The sequence below is a fragment of the Protopterus annectens genome, chromosome 8.part0, assembly GCF_019279795.1.
Source record: "Protopterus annectens isolate FY-2018-M chromosome 8.part0, PAN1.0, whole genome shotgun sequence".
In the NCBI taxonomy this organism is placed as follows: Eukaryota; Metazoa; Chordata; order Ceratodontiformes; family Protopteridae; genus Protopterus; species Protopterus annectens.
In genome coordinates this window covers 866,236,734-866,253,515 of record NC_056741.1, presented here as the reverse complement: position 1 = coordinate 866,253,515, position 16,782 = coordinate 866,236,734, and the positions used below count along the sequence as shown (strand labels likewise).

General features: G+C 40.6%; 1 protein-coding gene across 5 annotated transcripts in view; it reads right to left on the bottom strand.

Annotated features, from left to right (window-relative positions):
* The window catches only part of HDAC6 (histone deacetylase 6), a 1,533,697-nt gene that overhangs the window by 872,758 nt on the left and 644,157 nt on the right, over positions 1-16,782 (bottom strand). For all 5 annotated transcript variants that reach the window (XM_044080374.1, XM_044080376.1, XM_044080377.1 and 2 more), the window contains exon 14: positions 9,983-10,089. In XM_044080374.1, the coding sequence (XP_043936309.1) occupies positions 9,983-10,089 (107 nt within the window). The remainder of the gene's footprint in view (positions 1-9,982; positions 10,090-16,782) is intronic.

Sequence of the window (16,782 nt, the reverse complement as noted above, 5' to 3'; positions counted from 1 at the left end):
AATCATAAAGGTCAGATAGGGGAAGGAGCCAATAAAGAGTGAGGGGAAGAAGTGGTTCCTCCAGATCCGACAATGGCTGGAGCCAGGAAACCCTCAATTGGATTAGAGTCCAAAGGAATCTCTTTTTCATCCTTGTCCATGTCAGCTTCAGTGAGGCTCCAAGAAGTCCTAGCGGACCTAAGAGAAGTAGAGGAAGGTGGTCTGCAGGTAAAACAAGATCTGTCCTGTAAAATTGGAGACTGGAGTCTAGGGGTGACAGGATTTGGACAAAATCTAGGAGGGGTATGGGACCCAATAACTATCAGATCTGAAAAAAGTGCTAGCTTCCAAGGTCTAGAAATCTTAGGCGCCAGAGCCAATGAAGGTGCCTGATCTTGAGATCTCTTCTTAGCTAATTCTGACCACTCCTTTTCTTTACCAAAGTCCCTTTGCTTCTTTTTGGGTCTATTAGACCTCTGTTTTGAAAAAGATGGAGAAGGGGAAGAAGCAGCAGACTTTCCTGGTCAAGAAGTTTTTTTCCCTCCTGTAGAAGGTTGAAGGAGCCTCTTTAGATAGAGTTTATTTAGTCTTTCATTAATGGCCCACTGACTAAAGGCCTCGCAGATTGAGCAGGAAATGTTCAGTTGCGAAGGCCCAAGGCAGTATACACACTTAGCATCTGAATTTGGTAGCTTATGAGAACAAGCTATGCACTTTTTTTTAAATTCGAAGAGCTTGTCTGCCAGCCACACGGAACAGACAGATAAAGAGATTAACCATACTGACAAATGAAGTATCCCTTTAAGTAAATATTACCCTAAAGAAGCAAAGCTACATATTTGTTTTTACTAAGCTTCAGTACGGAGTGAAAGACAAATGCAGAGAAAAAGGACAAAGGATAAAATAGAGTAGGGAACAATAAGAAGAAAGCACTACAGAAAAGGGAGGAATACAAAAATGTTACCCCCCCCCCCCAAAAAAAAAGTACTTATTTCCTAACAAAATTTCTGATAAAACATTCCTAAGCACCAAGAGCCATCAAACGAGATTTGAGGTAGCTCACTCAATACACAGAGATGGGTGGGAGGAGGAGCCTACTAACTGGATCCAACGCTTAAGAAGTGGCCAAGGTCAGTTCAAAGACCTCATACGAGGAACAGATAGAAAAGACAACATCAGATCTGGAACCAGGAACTTAGTGAACACCCTTTGAAAGGCAGAGTACTGTCACAAAAAAATTAAGAAACACCTGAAATCTGGATGAACAGGAATGTGATAACCATCTTTTAAGTCTAGTGTTATCAGGGTACTTGAAAGAGGAAGAAGAGGTAACAGGTTGTGAAGTGACATCATTTTGAATTTGGGCAGTACCACAAACAGGTTTAGGAAAGAAAGATCCAGAACTAGTCTCCAAACATTTTCTTTCTTTGGTACTACCAGCATCCTTGAGTAAAAATCTTTCCCCAACCTGGGAAGGAGGAACTGGTTCTATCACTCCTTGGGACAGCATGTGATGAAGGACAGGTGGAAATGAGTCTCTGATATGGAGGATGAGGAATAACCCCCCCTGGAAAGGTGAGGAATAACCACCCCTGGAAAGGAGGCATTCCCTCCCACTGCCATCTGTAAACTTGATGATTTAAGAACCCATTTCTCTGAAACTATCAGTCGTCAAAGAAAAACATGGAGATTTACATTTTCTGGAAGAAAAAGGGGGCCAGGGTGGGAGGTGGTCACAAGTTCTACTGAATAGTCATTTAGACTTGTTGGACTGTCCTTTGTTTTAGAAGGTTTGAGATTTCTTATTGGAACCCTCTTGCCAATTCTTGTCAAATGACTGTTTACCTGAATTTTGTTGAGACTATTTTGTGTCTTTTTTGCCAAAAATTGAATGAGGAGATATAAAATCCTTTGGCCAATTTGGAAAAAGAGGCTGAAAAATCTTACAGATTCCATGGATCAGGTTGCCCCTTTCATCACACTTTTTGATCACCTCTGTAGAAGAGGGGCCAAACACTAAATCTGCATCCAAGGGAGAATCTAAAATCTTATTTTTATCATTATTTGGGAGGTTTTGTGAATGCAGCCATGTAAACCTCCAGTACCAGTGGCCATAACCGTGGAAGAAGTTTCAACAGCCATACACATACTGCAAGCAATGAGTGGTGAGAGTACAATAAGTTATTTAAAGCAGATTTTTCCTCACAAGAACTGCAGATAAAATTTTCCTGCATTTTCATAATACATGAGTCTGACAATTCAAAATTTTGAAAATCAAATTTGCAGAAGTATACACTTTTTTCCTGTACCTATCAATAATTTCCCCACCCTTACATACCTATCAATAATTTTCCCATCCTTATCAGAAATAGTAGGACTGTAATTAAGTGCTGAGTCAGATTTGGGAATAGTGTATAAAAATGTAAAAGACTGAGGAACTTTATACCTCCTATCTGCCTTTTTGGATACAGCTGTCAGACTGTCAGAAAAACTGCAGGCAGTAACACACACATCCTCTAAAGCAGACAGAACAGGAGGAATGGGTGTTGGTTCTAGAACATCCTTCTGTAACAACACAAAGTATTTTCTGAGGGACTGAGAAACCTCAGTGTTCTCCCATTGAAAACAGTGGCACATTCTAGTAATAGTCTCAGAGAAAGAGAAACCTCCACAGAGAGAAGACACTGAGCTACCTTCAGAGTCTGACTGAGAAATCTGAGGAAAAAAAAACTCTGCATCATCCCCCTGCATCTTTCTGTTCAGATTCAAAATTTTTAATTTCTTCAGAAAAAGAAAAATCCCTGTTTCTTTTACTAGAAACTATTTTACAAGAAGGACCAATAGCCAGAACTAAACCCGAGCCAGACCCAGTAAACTACTCATATCCAAAGAAATTTGATAATGAGTAGATACATGCTTGGTTTTCTGTTTCTTTTTAAAAGGCAAAATTGGGCCAACCGTGTTACTAATGGCAGCAGCTGCTTCCCCAGAGATAGGCAAAACAATGTGGCACTACAGGGAAACCTTCCCTGCTCTCTCTCACAAAACAGACAAGAGTGGCTCTTCCTCACTCACTAAGGGGACTCCAACAGCTGCAGAAGATGTGGCTAACCCGTGCTCCACAGTAGCGATAGATGCTACACCAGAGAGATCCAGGGTAAAAGATGAGTGGTCTGACGTACAACAAATGGTCACAGCAGAGTTACCCTTCTGGCTGAGACAAATTGCTAGCCTACTACTGTGGCAAAAACTGTATGCATAACTTTTTCTTTTTGTGGCTGGAAGGAGGACTGACCCATGGGACTGGTAGTCTGTTCCATAGTCAAGGCAACATTGCTACCTATTTCCAGCAGAAGATAAGCAATAATTGCCAGTGAACACTACCAGTCCATAAAAGTTACTTTTTTGACAGAAAAAAAAACAGTAAAAAGCATTTAAAAAACTATGCCAGACACAAAAATAAATGCAATTTCTCCACAGAAAAATGTTTTCAGTTACTTTATACTACTTTTAAATTGACAGAAAAAATGAAAGCTCCATTTAAAAGTATGTTATAGTATTAAGATAGTCCATTAAAACACAGCATTCATATCTTTAAAATAACTTTCCTGAAAAGGAAAGTAATGAAACGTCAACAAAACTAAAAAAATGGAAGTTTTTTCCCCTAAAAGGGAACTTATAAGCACAAGCTGACAGTCTATCCTCAAAAGTCTCGGTGGAGTGTACTCTTAAGTGGCAGTAAAGCTCTGAAGGTCTTAGCACCCAGAGCTGCCTTTTAGTCAACTCTGCTCAAACTACTTCACAGTTTAGGTGTGTGGAAGGTCCCCCTGAAGCTTTGGGAGTTCGCCAGCTGTCATATCATTGGCAGGATATAACCCATGTAGCTAAGGCTACTGCAGCAGTGATCAATATGATGAACAGCATTGGCATTCTGTGTGGCTGTTTCTACTGATAGTATCACTAGCCTTTGTGATAAATATATATATATAATTATCCTTATTTTGGTTCAATTCTCAGCTGGGATGCCATTTGTGCAAAGTCTGCATGTCCTCCCTGTGATTGTGTGCGTCTCCTCTGGGTGCTTCGGTTTCCTCTCACATTCCAAAGACACATGCAGTAGGTGAACTAGATACTCCAAATTGACCATAGGTGAGTGCGCATGTGAGTGTGTAGTATGGAAGAACTAACATGGCAGGGATAGCTACCCGGTCGTGTAATCCTTGGCTCTAGATATTGTCACTGCTGAAGTGACACCCCAACCCCATGTGCAAAAATGGCGAAAAGGACTTGTGAATGGATGGATGAATGGATGGCTGAGAAAACAGAACAAAGGACTTAGAAATGCTTTGCAAACAAATTTCATCACATTAACAGTACAAAAGAAAAAAATGAATTCTAAGTCTCTTCCAAGAAAACCAGGGAATAAACTTCAGAGATCTTCTTCAGTATCAAAAAATTGCAATCTGATTTTTAGGATTTGCTTTCAGTGCAACAAAAATGATATTTTCCAGGTACTGACTTCCAGCTCTGACAATAATCAGATTAAGGTCTCTAGTATGCATGCAAGTAGTTACACAGACTTTCATTGTAATGGGAGTTTCAACATGTTGCTCTAATCCCAATTATGCACAGTCTAAATGTCAGGTTCACAGCAGTGCATAATGTCAACAATCTTGTAAAGAAATCAAATAGCATTAACAGAGACCCTTGGGTAGACTGTAACTTAGCTTTATTGGAATACTGATATTCTTTGCTTGAAAGCACGGGCCCTCTCATCTGCTCAATTACTAATGGATTGCAAATGGAAAAGTATCTGACTTCTGCATCAACATCCTTACTAGCTAATAAGAATCAAATTTAAATGTAAGATATACAGAAGCAAAAAAATCAGTCAATAAAAAGGTCTTGTTCCAGAGATGAAAAAAGAGAGAGTATGACAATTCAGCACAGTTCTAGTCAGAAAAATTCCGAAGGTGTTATTTACAAGCAATCATATTTCTCAACTGTCCTTGATTTTGACTCAAGTTTTAGGTCGGTCCTTCTTAAAACTGCTAATTGATGGAGAAAAGTTGGTGAATTTCACTGAATAAATAATGATGGTAATTAGAGCTGTATAATTCTTTTAGTTAAGAAAGTGCACATTAATTCATATTCTCTTATTCTGTCAATGTCTCAAGTTAATAGTGCTAATATTTTAAAAGTGTTCCTGATTACTTCTGGACTTGTTCCTGATTCTGTTGAGATTTGTCCTTGACTGGTTGAGAGCTATTCCTACATTGTAAGCATTCGAGGTAGTCTATATATGTGATGATAGGAGGTACTGCCAGCCATGTCAGGAGAAGTAGGGCAGTGGATGTGTAATAGATACCAGCCCAGCTAGCTAGAATTTTGTAAAGAATTATGTCATTTGTATAGCAAACCGATTTGTACACATGCTTGTGATGAAGATTTGCTTGTGTTAAAATGGAACAGTGTGCCCTGCTAGAAAGCAAATAAATGTCCCTGCATTATTGTAACTGAATTAAATGTATACATTTCAACAGCATATACTAGAAGGGAAGAGGTTAATCTTAAACTTCAAAAAAAAGTAAGAAAATTAAACTACTGGGCCTAGGCAGAAAAGATGTTATCTCTCAGTTTTGAATGAAGCCATAGATGCAACATCTCTAAGTTTGGTTTATTAGCTCCTATAGGAAGAAGGGAAGCGTGTTATGGTTTTATCTGAACAAAGCTGTGTGTATGGTAACATACAGGTGCTAAAATCCTGTCAGCTTCTAGTGTTGGTGATAGCATAGGAACAATAAGTCAGATGACCACATGTACGTGATATAATTCTGTACAGAAATGATGTTTTAATGTCAGAGGAGACTGAAGTCTCAGGGGCATTCTGTATTCTGTCTTGGATCTGACAAGGACCTCTCACCCAAATTATCTTGCCCTGCTCTATTCAGCAAGTAGGAACAATAATTATTTTAGTTAATCAGGAATAGACAGTGAAATTAGCTAAATACTGTTTTTCTATAACCTTGTGAAACTTTCCATCTGTGTTATTTTTAATATTTCCTGTGAATGAAACTCTGGTGTTTACTGTGAATAAATATTTTGTATTTTCATGTTCTTTTATTATTATTAAATATATTTAAACTTTTCATTGTGGCTGGTCCTTTTAGAAAAGTATTTAAGTTTTGAGAGTATTTGCACAAATTTATTTGGTGATAACTCTGTCCACTCCTGAAAGCCTGGCTATTTGGTAAACATTACCATCTGTATTAATATTAATTTCACTCAGTACAATTGGATACCCTTTTAAGAGCCTTACAGTAAATGACTGGTGGCAGTGAATCTAACTTACAGTCTGGGCAAAGCTGGTAGAGCAGGTAATCTGTGCCAGCCTTTCCCAGGTGTGTGCATGCATGTGAAAATTAAATCTCAGTGTGTGTGTGTGTTTGTGTGAGCATGTGCGTCTACTTGGGCAGACATAAAGCACTGGTTTCACAGAGAGTGGTGGAGGACTTGGCTTGGGCATTCGGCTGAGGACTTAGCTCTGAAGCTGTGCCAGTGAGGAACCTTAATGGGGACCTGGAGGGAGACAAACAGAGAAACCCAGACCCCAGGCTGTGTGTTCCCTGCGTGCTCTTAAGGGAAATTGTGCTTGACACAGAGAGGTCTGCACCTGGAAATACTGAGTGCTTGATGCAGGGAGGTCTGCATCTGGAAATATGCAGTGCATTCATTTGTATTCCAAGTAAACATGCCTCTCCAGTGTCAGTGGTGAGGATTGAGACTCTTTAATTACTGGCCCAGAGTGAGGACGTCACAATATACAGTATATGGAAAACACTAAGGAAACATCTGTTCTAGATGAACAAGTCCTCACAGTGGCTATGTATGTACTGCCTACATAAATGTGGATGAATTCGGGGAAGATAAGATACCCAAAGAATTGCTCCCAGGAAACATTTCCAAAGGAGGGTGTTAATAAAGTCCAGATGAAAAGACAAGAGGCTCGTTATCAGATGTTATTCCAAGTACATCATCAGCAGTGTAGGACACAGAATCCTCCAAGTACTGAAAATCTGGAAGAGGTTATGAATACCTAGTAGATATTTAGAAATTTCAGAACTGAAAAGTAATGTAATGCAAGAACTGAAAGGTACTTCTGAAAAGTTATCCATTTTAATTTGTTCTAACAGAAGTGCTGCAGTGCTCTATCTACTGAAAATACTGCCACTTCAAGAATTACAATTCTAAGTGCAATCTGAAATTGAAAGCAGTATATAATTACATTTATACATCCACATGTTCATACAGTATGCACGGATGAAAACCATCTCAAAAGATGGGAAAACTGTCCTCTTCTGAAAAAGGAGGTGAAACACATTTGTGTACATCTATGTGTCATGCATTTTGTCTCATTCTTTACATCGATGACCAAAAACATTTTGCAGGGGTGACTAGGTTAAATCACTGGTACTTATGCAGTACTTCACACTATGCTGATATCTCTGGCGTGAACAATACCAGTTGCATGTCTTGGCTTATTTTATGGCCAAATGGGCAATCAGAACATTTGCTTTTATAAACTGGATGCAGGAACTTTTTATACTTATATGACTTGGATCAAAATTCAGACTGTGCAAGTACCACAAAGAACAAAGCTTCAGAGTTATGCCTATTTTTACAGTGAATGTGACATCATTGTTTGCACTGATATATGACATGTGCATCTCTAAGCACAAGAGTTTCTGGAAAACATGCTCAACTGGGGATGGCACACAGGACAAATCCAAACTGTTAGTTCAGGCAACTACTAAGTATTCACTGCAGTGTTCCATTACAGTGAACAGTTGCTGGCAAATACCTACAACAAGGAAGTGGCTGAAGCAGAAAGAGGAGACAAATTGGGTGATGAAGTAGGAAAGTGAGACTTGTATGGAACTAGTGTCAAAAAAAGAGGTAAAGAGCAATAAGCTCTGTGACGTGTGCGATAACTGTGTAATGCTGTAGTGTGATGTACTAGTTAGGGAGGAGTTCTAATCCAGTAAGAGTTGGGGGGGGGGGATAAGAAGCTTACCAAAGGATTTTATAACATTTAAGCATAATTACGGAACTAGTGTCAAAAAAAGAGGTAAAGAGCAATAAGCTCTGTGACGTGTGCGATAACTGTGTAATGCTGTAGTGTGATGTACTAGTTAGGGAGGAGTTCTAATCCAGTAAGAGTTGGGGGGGGGGGGGATAAGAAGCTTACCAAAGGATTCTATAACATTTAAGCATAATTACAATTGTATTCTCTCAATATGCATATCAAGCAGGAAATTAGTTTACCACCTTTTATAGATTGCTCTTACATATCAACTAGAGTACTTTCCTCGCAACCTTTAAATGGATAGGTGATTGTAAACTTGTACCTGGTGTACATGAGAAAATCAAGTTAAAGGGGACCATTGTTAATCTCCCAGCAGTACCCACTGTTCCAAATGAGATTCCTGACAGTCTCCTTAGCTATAAGGTAAAAAGTAAGAAAGAACCCAAGAACCCTGAATACATGCCAAATGCAAATGTAAAAAAGAGCCATCTTTTAGAAATCCAGTTAAAAAAATTATATATATATATATATATATAGATATATATATATATATATATATATATATATATATATATATATATATACACACACACACACACACACACGTATACATCTCTACATATACATACATATATATATATATATATATATATATATATATATATATGTGTGTGTGTGTATATATATATATATACACACACACACACACACACACACACACACACACACACACACACAACTTGCAGAGCTAGTTTAGATTAGCAAGTCTGCAGATCACTCATCATGCTAATGTCCTACTTAACAGACCAAATACAGTCTTCTCTGACTCTCTGAAGTGCAGCTAGATCAGAAAACAGTGTAAGCTGCATGCAGTGAAAATATCAAAGGAGCTTACAAGCCTTGGGTGGATATTAAATGCTCTTGGAAGAATTGGAAAAAAAGGCCATACAACAGTATGGGAAAGCCGTCCAATAATGTCACTGGTTTAAGTAATTATAAAAGTTAATGTTTTTGTAGGTGCGATTGCAGACGGGGAGGGGTATAAGCAAGTTCAATGCTAATTTAAAGAAAACAATAATGATTAGATACAGCCTCATAATAAAAGAATATACTACAGTTTACACCGTTTTTGATATAAACCCTGCTTCTTAGAGGGTAAAAGTAAGACTGAAGTGAAGAGATTTCAACCAGCTGCTGTATTTATTCAAACCTTTCCCTTTTGAAGTGGCACAAAAGCCCTAATGGAAAGAGCAATCTACACTTTTTATTTTACTTTGCTTAAGTAGCAGCTACTGAACTGCAATTTCCTACTGGAAAGATGTCCATAAGCCTCATCAGTTGTTTAGGAATGCAGTGATCAAAACCAGGGAAGCTTTCTTTTTTTTTTCAGTGCAAGGAAACAGCACAATGTATCTTTACTATCTGCTGCCTGTATTAAAAAATTATTTCCACAGTCTCCATAGCTCAACAGGTAGCAAGCCCATCTTTGGTGCAGAAGGCAGTGGATTTTGTTCCTACAACAGGTAGCTGTATTAATTTCTCAGTAGTGACACTGCAGTTGCAGCATAAGGGAGGTGGCTGCACTCCTGAGGGTGCCATCCTTCGGATGAGATGTTAAACTGGCCTCATCTGCCTGACTTGATAGGAATTCAGATGGAAGTAAAAAGATCCAATGTTATTTACTGAAAGGAGTAGTGGAAGTTGCTTAGCATACTACCAAAATATAACCTAATTCTCAGACCTCCCCTGAAAAGAAGCCACTGTCGAGTGGGACTAATACGTCAAAGTGAAAATAAACAAAAATGACTGAACCTCTGACAGAATCCTACTCTGCAAAAGCCCAAATGATTTCAGTCATTATCAATAAACACCACTATACCAGAACCTAAAAAAGCAAGTTTAACCCTTATACCTTACCTTTGACAAGGGGTAAAGGGCACAGCCAGTCTAGGACAAGGATCCCCAAGTAGAATCTTCAGTGACGCACTGACTCCCTCAGCGAGAGCCTGTAAATTATATCCTCCCTAAAATTAAAAAAAATAAGATAAATACCAGGCAATGCACTCTCCTGCTGATCTTCATAAATGAACTATTTGAAAAACTGTGCATTCCTTTAGATTGCATGTACTTGTACTTAAAGGCAGTAACAAGAAAAACAAGCATTTGTCAACACTGAATGCTGGCTTGCACTACATATGAATATCAGTTAAGATGTGTGGTCAACAAAAATAATGTATTGCTCAGTGTCTATTTTTTTACTAGGCAGCACAGTAAATACCCCAAAAGGAATGAGAATGATCAATGCAGGAAATTGTACTTCCCATTACCCATAAACCTTGTCCACGACAACATCTGAATGCACTGAAGGATTAATATCTAAATTTCTACTTGTCTACTACCTCCTGCATTCTCATTTTACAGACCACATATCTTTAAGTACTACTGTTATAGCTCTGTTCCAGTGCAAACCAATATCTGGCTATGAAAAACAATTTATCACAAAAAATAAAATTAATACAACTGTTCTGGATAGTACATCTAGTTGACTGCCTACAAAATGATATATTTACTTTTCGGAGGAGTACAGACTCCTGACAGTTCTTATAGCATAGAGGGGAAGATAAAAAATGACATCTTTGCCGACTCTGATTGCAAAATGACTTCTGTGTCACCAAGTCACCCATTCTCTAATTTGGATATCCTATGGCACTATGTATGTATATATTTTATTATACCATGACCCCCCCCCAAAACGTGCACGCTGATTGGCCAGCGTGCCCGTTGTAAATCGAGTTATACTAATGGAAAAAGGTCCGGTCACCCGGATTTTTTTCCATTAGTATAACTCGGTTTTTTAAAACACTGTCTCGCTATGTTAAATGGGTTTAACATAGCGAGAATAAGCAACGGAGATCTCCGTTGCTTATTTTAAAGCTGTCTCGCTATGTTAAACCCATTTACCATAGCGAGACAGTGTTTTAAAAAAAGCAACAGAAAAAGCAAGATCTCCGTTGCTTTTTTTAGTGTTTCGCTATGTTAAATGAGTTTAACATAGCGAGACAGTTTTAAAATAAGCAACGGACATCTCCGTTGCTTATTTTAAAACTGTCTCACTATGTTAAACTCATTTAACATAGCGAAACACTAAAAAAAAGCAACGGAGATCTTGCTTTCTCCGTTGCTTTTGCCCACAGCTCTGATGTACTGCGCAGGCGCGCAGTACATCAGAACTGCCGCGGATGCCAGACATCTGCGGAAGGGCAGTAAACAGGCATTATACTATGCCATTATTTAAGAAAAGTAATAGTTTCTTTTCTTAAATAATGTCATGGTATAATAGCAATAACCCACTTCTGGGTGTGGGTAATGCTAAATTTACCCACGGTTGGCTTTGTTTGGTCCCTCGGTAAATTTACGTATGGGCATTACTTTCAGCGTTACTGTGTGTGTTTTACTGAACTGTTCGGCTTAATAAACAGTGTGCCTAATCTAGCAGTGATTCAGGGTGCTTTATTGGTTTCCTGATAACATCCAGTTACTCCAAGTTCTTGTCCTTAGTCTTAATGCAGACAACAATTTGCAGGCTGGGCCCTTACCCTTTCTGGTTAATTAGTGCTTATGTTAATGATCTATTCAACTGTAATTTCCTCTCTTAACCCTTTGGTCCTCCTATCACCACTACAGAAAAATCTGTTGACCATAATTTTTAAGAGAGGACATGCAGGTGGTTGGTGTGACAGAGCAAAATACAGGGGACAGAAAGAAATGGAAACAGATAATCCACTGTGGCGACCGCTAATGGGAACAGCCAAAAGAAAAAGAAGGCAAGGGTCTAGGTTATCACTGTGATGCTAATTACAAACAGTTGTACCTCCTACTTTCCCCAAGGAAGCATGCCAGTCATGAATTTCCTTGTGAATTATGTGGAACATATCCACTGCCAGTGACAATATCCACTGTAGTAATTAGCTGAAATGGAAAGGCAATATGGAAGTACACACAATGCTTTGGGTCTCCAATGGCATGCCTGAAGTCCTTTTCCTATGGGGGAGAGTGACAAATTCAAAACCACTTGTGGTTGAAATATCTTTGATGACAGGTCTAAAATGAGGAACTCATTATCTGTTATAATACAGTATGTTATCATCACTTAAGAAACAAAGCTGGATTTAACTTCCACAAGATGATCTTATTGTGGTCACTAGAGCAGTGGTTTCCTTTTGACAACTGTAACACCTGCAGCTTCTTGGCACAGCCCTTGACAATCTACAGCTGGTTCAGAACTTTGCTGACCAGTTACTAGCAAGCACTTTTCAGGGCCATCACATTACTTAGATAGATAGATAGATAGATAGATAGATAGATAGATTAGTACTAGGCTAACTGTCCTTGTGGACCACTTAAGCCTAGCCAGTTACCCCATGTGAGAATCAAACCATGCACCTTTTGTTTGTAAGGTAAACACCTTAATCATTATGCAACCGCCCACTTAAGTAATGGTGAGCTGGCTGCCTACAATGTTCTTAAATTAGAGTAATAAACCTGCACAGTTTAGGTCTATACCTTGTACAGTTGTTGGCCTAACCTAATCCAGCCAGTGCAGTCTGCGAGTTGCTGGTGATTTGAAGAGTATTTTTTGAATCCTCCAGGATTTATTTCATGTTTGTATCAAGCAGTGCACCTGTAAGAGGAAAAAACACTACACTTTTGGAATTTAATGCCTCTGTGTTTATATGCATCTCCCACTTTAAGATGTCCCCAAACATATCTGCTTCATATGGCAATTTAGAGCAATATTTATTTTGTATATGTTACATTTTACACTGAAAATTTTAAGCTTGCTATAAGTTTTGTGCTTTGTTTACTGTGATGCTGTTTGTAAAAAAAAGAAGTTATGTACTCACCATAACGTTCCATGTGAGTTGTTCATCTCGCCTTCATTCTTACACATGGGTTCACAGCCAATCCATTGGCTCCGAGTTGGCTGCTTTACCAGCTGAAGATCTCAGAGTAGCTCGAGGCCAGGTCCCTATCCCATGATGCTCTCTGTCCTACCTCATATCTAGTTTGCTGAACCCAGCATGAACAGATGTAACTCAATAAATACTCCAGCCGTAGTCAGAAGTCCCAGAACAAGACCACCAGACCCCAAGTCTACGCGATCTTCGAGACCCTGGAGGGGGAAGGCTGGTGGGAATGCAAGAATGAAGGCGAGATGAACAACTCACATGGAAGGTTATGGTAAGTACATAACTTCTTTATGTGAAGTTGTTCAATCTCGCCGTTCATTCTTACACATGGGTAGCGGCCCAAGCATCCTAACTCTGGATGGCTCAAGGGAGTACATTCCTGAGGACAGTGGAACCAAAGGAAGCCCTGTCCCTGGAGGCCCTGTCCACTTTGTAATGAGTGGTAAAGGTATGCGGCTTAGACCAAGTGGCAGCTGCACATATAGTGTCCAAAGGCAATTGAGTGGAAACAGCCCTAGTGGAGTGCGCCTTCACACCATGCTCTAATGTTTGGTTCGCTGAAGAGTATATAAATTTAATGCAGTCAGTTAACCATTTGGAAAGGGTAACTTTAGATACTGGTAATCCTTTCTTAGTGTCAGCATGAGATACAAAGAGTTGGTCAGATCTTCTGTATTCCTTTGTCCTGTCTAAACAGAATCTCTGTGGACATCATATGCAACATGTACTCCAACTTATTAGAATGATTATTGAAAAAGGTTGGAAGTTCGATAGTTTGATTCAGGTTAGTCTCGGAACACACCTTTGGCAGGAATGAAGGATTAGTCCTCAGTGATACTCTGTCTGGATGGAACACCAAATATAGGGGTATGACAGAAAGGGCTTGAAGCTCAGACACCCTACGTGCTGAAGTAATGGCCACCAAGAGAATAGTTTTCCAAGAAAGAAACTTCAACTGGCAGGATGATGCAGGCTCAAAGGGGGAAATAATAAACTGTGGCAACACAAAATTTAGATTCCACAGAGTAAAGGGTTGTCGAACAGGCCGCCTAAGACGAATGGTACCCTTGAGGAAGGCCCTACATTATTTGTGAGACATCAAATTAGAACCTTCACCTCAGAGGTGAAAATTGGAAACTGCAGCCAATTGAACTCTAATAGTGGCAGCTGCAGCACCTTCATGAAAAAGCTTAAACAGGAATTCCAGGATACTAGCAATCGGAGCAACATAAGGATCAGTGTTATTTTGGGAAGCCAAAAAAGCAAACCGATTCCATTTACTAGCATACAACTTTCTGGTGGAAGCCTTATGCAAAGACACAAGAATGTGCTGTACCTCAGAAGAAAAATCGTGTGACTTGACTAGGTTGGGAATCGGAGCAGCCAAGCTGTCAGTCCGAGAGAACGAAAGGAGGGATGGAGGGCCCCTGATGAATGTGTCAGCAGATCTGGAACTGGGTCCAGAATCCAAGGTTCCTCCAGTTGATAGAGTCAGAGGAAGGGGAACCAAATCTGACGAGGCCAAAAATGGGGTTATTAAGATTACAGTCCTTCTCAGGCTTTTGGCTTTCTGCAAGAATTTCAGAATCAGGGGTATAGGTGGGAAGGCATTCAGGAGTCCCAGGGCCAATCGTGTACGACCGAGTCCCTTGGGCTGTCCCCCGGAGGGGGATTCAGGGCAAAGTAGCTTCTGCATTTGGCATTCATAGGGGATGCAAACAAGTCACAGCAAGGCTGGACTTATCTGCGGAAAATCATCCCCACAACTTCGTCTTTGAGAGACCACTCATGTGGTAAAAGAATGGCTCTGCTCAGTTTGTCTGCTATCATATTGGATTTCCTCGGGATATGCATTGCTATCAGAAAGCACCTGGTAGATACTGCCCACTGCCAAATTCTCAAGGCCTCTCGACACAGGGGGTAAGACTTGGTTCCCCCTTGCTTGTTGACCTTGCTTGTTGATGTACCAGACCACTGACATGTTGTCCATCTGTATAGCAATCGTCCCTAGATGCAGAGAGTCATGGAAGTGCTGCAATGCCAAATGCACTGCTCTCAGCTCCAGAACAGTGGTATGCAGCTGTAACTCTGTCTCCGAGCAGGTACCTTGGACTGCTCTTCCCTGAAAAAGCCCCCCCCCCCACCCTATCAGAGGAACGTCTGTGGTCACCGTGGCTAACGGCGGGGGAGAAACAAATGGTCAACCCACTGTAACTTGTTGGCTGGTCAACCACCAGCGAAGATCCTTCTTGCAAGAGTTCATAAAAATGATTAAGAATGACATGGGAAGTTGTTGGTAAGACCACTGGGTGAAGAGTAACCATTGAAGAATCCTCATGTGCATACGTCCCAGAGGAACTGCTATGAGCGTAGCTGCCATGATATCTAGTGGCTTCAGTACTTGATGGGCCGGTACTATTCTTCTCTGCAAAATGTCTGAAACCTGGTTTCAGAGAGTGGTTATCCTGTCCAGGGGCAATTTTACTGTGGCAGTGGTGGTGTCTAGTTCTACTCCGATAAAGGAGATACGCTGCAATAGCGACAATGCAGACTTTTCAAAATTGATAGTGATGCCTATCTGAGAGCAGAGATTGAGAGTGTGATCCCTGGACAGAATTAGTTGATGCCTGGAGGTGGGGGTAAGGAGCCAGTCATCCAGATACAAAAACACTCGGAATCCTAGATGCCTCAGGTGAGCCGTAACCACTGCCATACAATTGGTAAACACTCTGTGGGCTGTTGTGAGTTTAAAGGGCAGTGTGTGGAACTGGTAGTGACTGGCTCCCAGCTGGAAGCACAGATGATCTCTGGATGGCCTGGCCATTTTGATATGGTAGTACACATCCTTGAGATCTATAGAGTACATCCAATCGCCTACTCCGAGGAATGGGAAAATAGGCTGAAGCGTGACCATCCGGAACTTCTCCTCCTTTACAACTGTGTTGAGTCTGCTGAGATCCAAGATGGGCCACCAGTTCCCTGTCTTCTTTAGAACTAAAAAGAATCTGGAGCAAGTTCCAGATCCTAACTGGTCTGCTGGGACTGGCTGGATGACTCCTTTTTCCTGCAGCCTCTGGATTTCTATGGCTGCTTGATCCCAGAAACGGGTGGAACGTCTGGGATTTTTTTCCCAACAGGTGGGTTTTCTAAGAATGGAATGATGTAACCTCTGGTAACGATGCCTTGTACCCAAGAATCTGTTGCAATTCCTAGCCAGGCATCTGGATACAAAGCCAAGTGACCCCCGACCACCTCCTGAGTAGGACAGTCGGGCCTCCTTTCAGGAGTGCTGATAGGGCTTACCAAGGAACTGATCCCTGTCGCCCAGGTGCTGCAGACCCCCTCTGCCACTGGGGTGGTGTCTTCCATTATTGCCCCCTCCTCTGCCCCTGGAGGAGGGGGGGGGTTCATTATGTGTTCTGGAAAGCTCCTTGGGACTTTTGGAACCACATTTTTCCACCTTTCTGCCCTTTGGGGTATGGTCTGGTAGGGGTGGAAAAACAGACTCCTTCAGCAGATAGAGTCTTTCCCTCTTGCTCACACCTAGTGAGAGTCTCCTTGACTTTGGGCCTAAAAAGGGAAGAGCCATCGAATGGGGTGTTGACAAAGGAAGACTTGAAGTTTTCTGCAAAAGAACATAAGCGCATCCAGGACAGTCTCCGAAGAACAAAAGAAGCTGGAAACAGCGCACACAAACCGCACTTTAATCAGGAAACAAGTGAAATCCAAAACTTAATCACAAAGTCC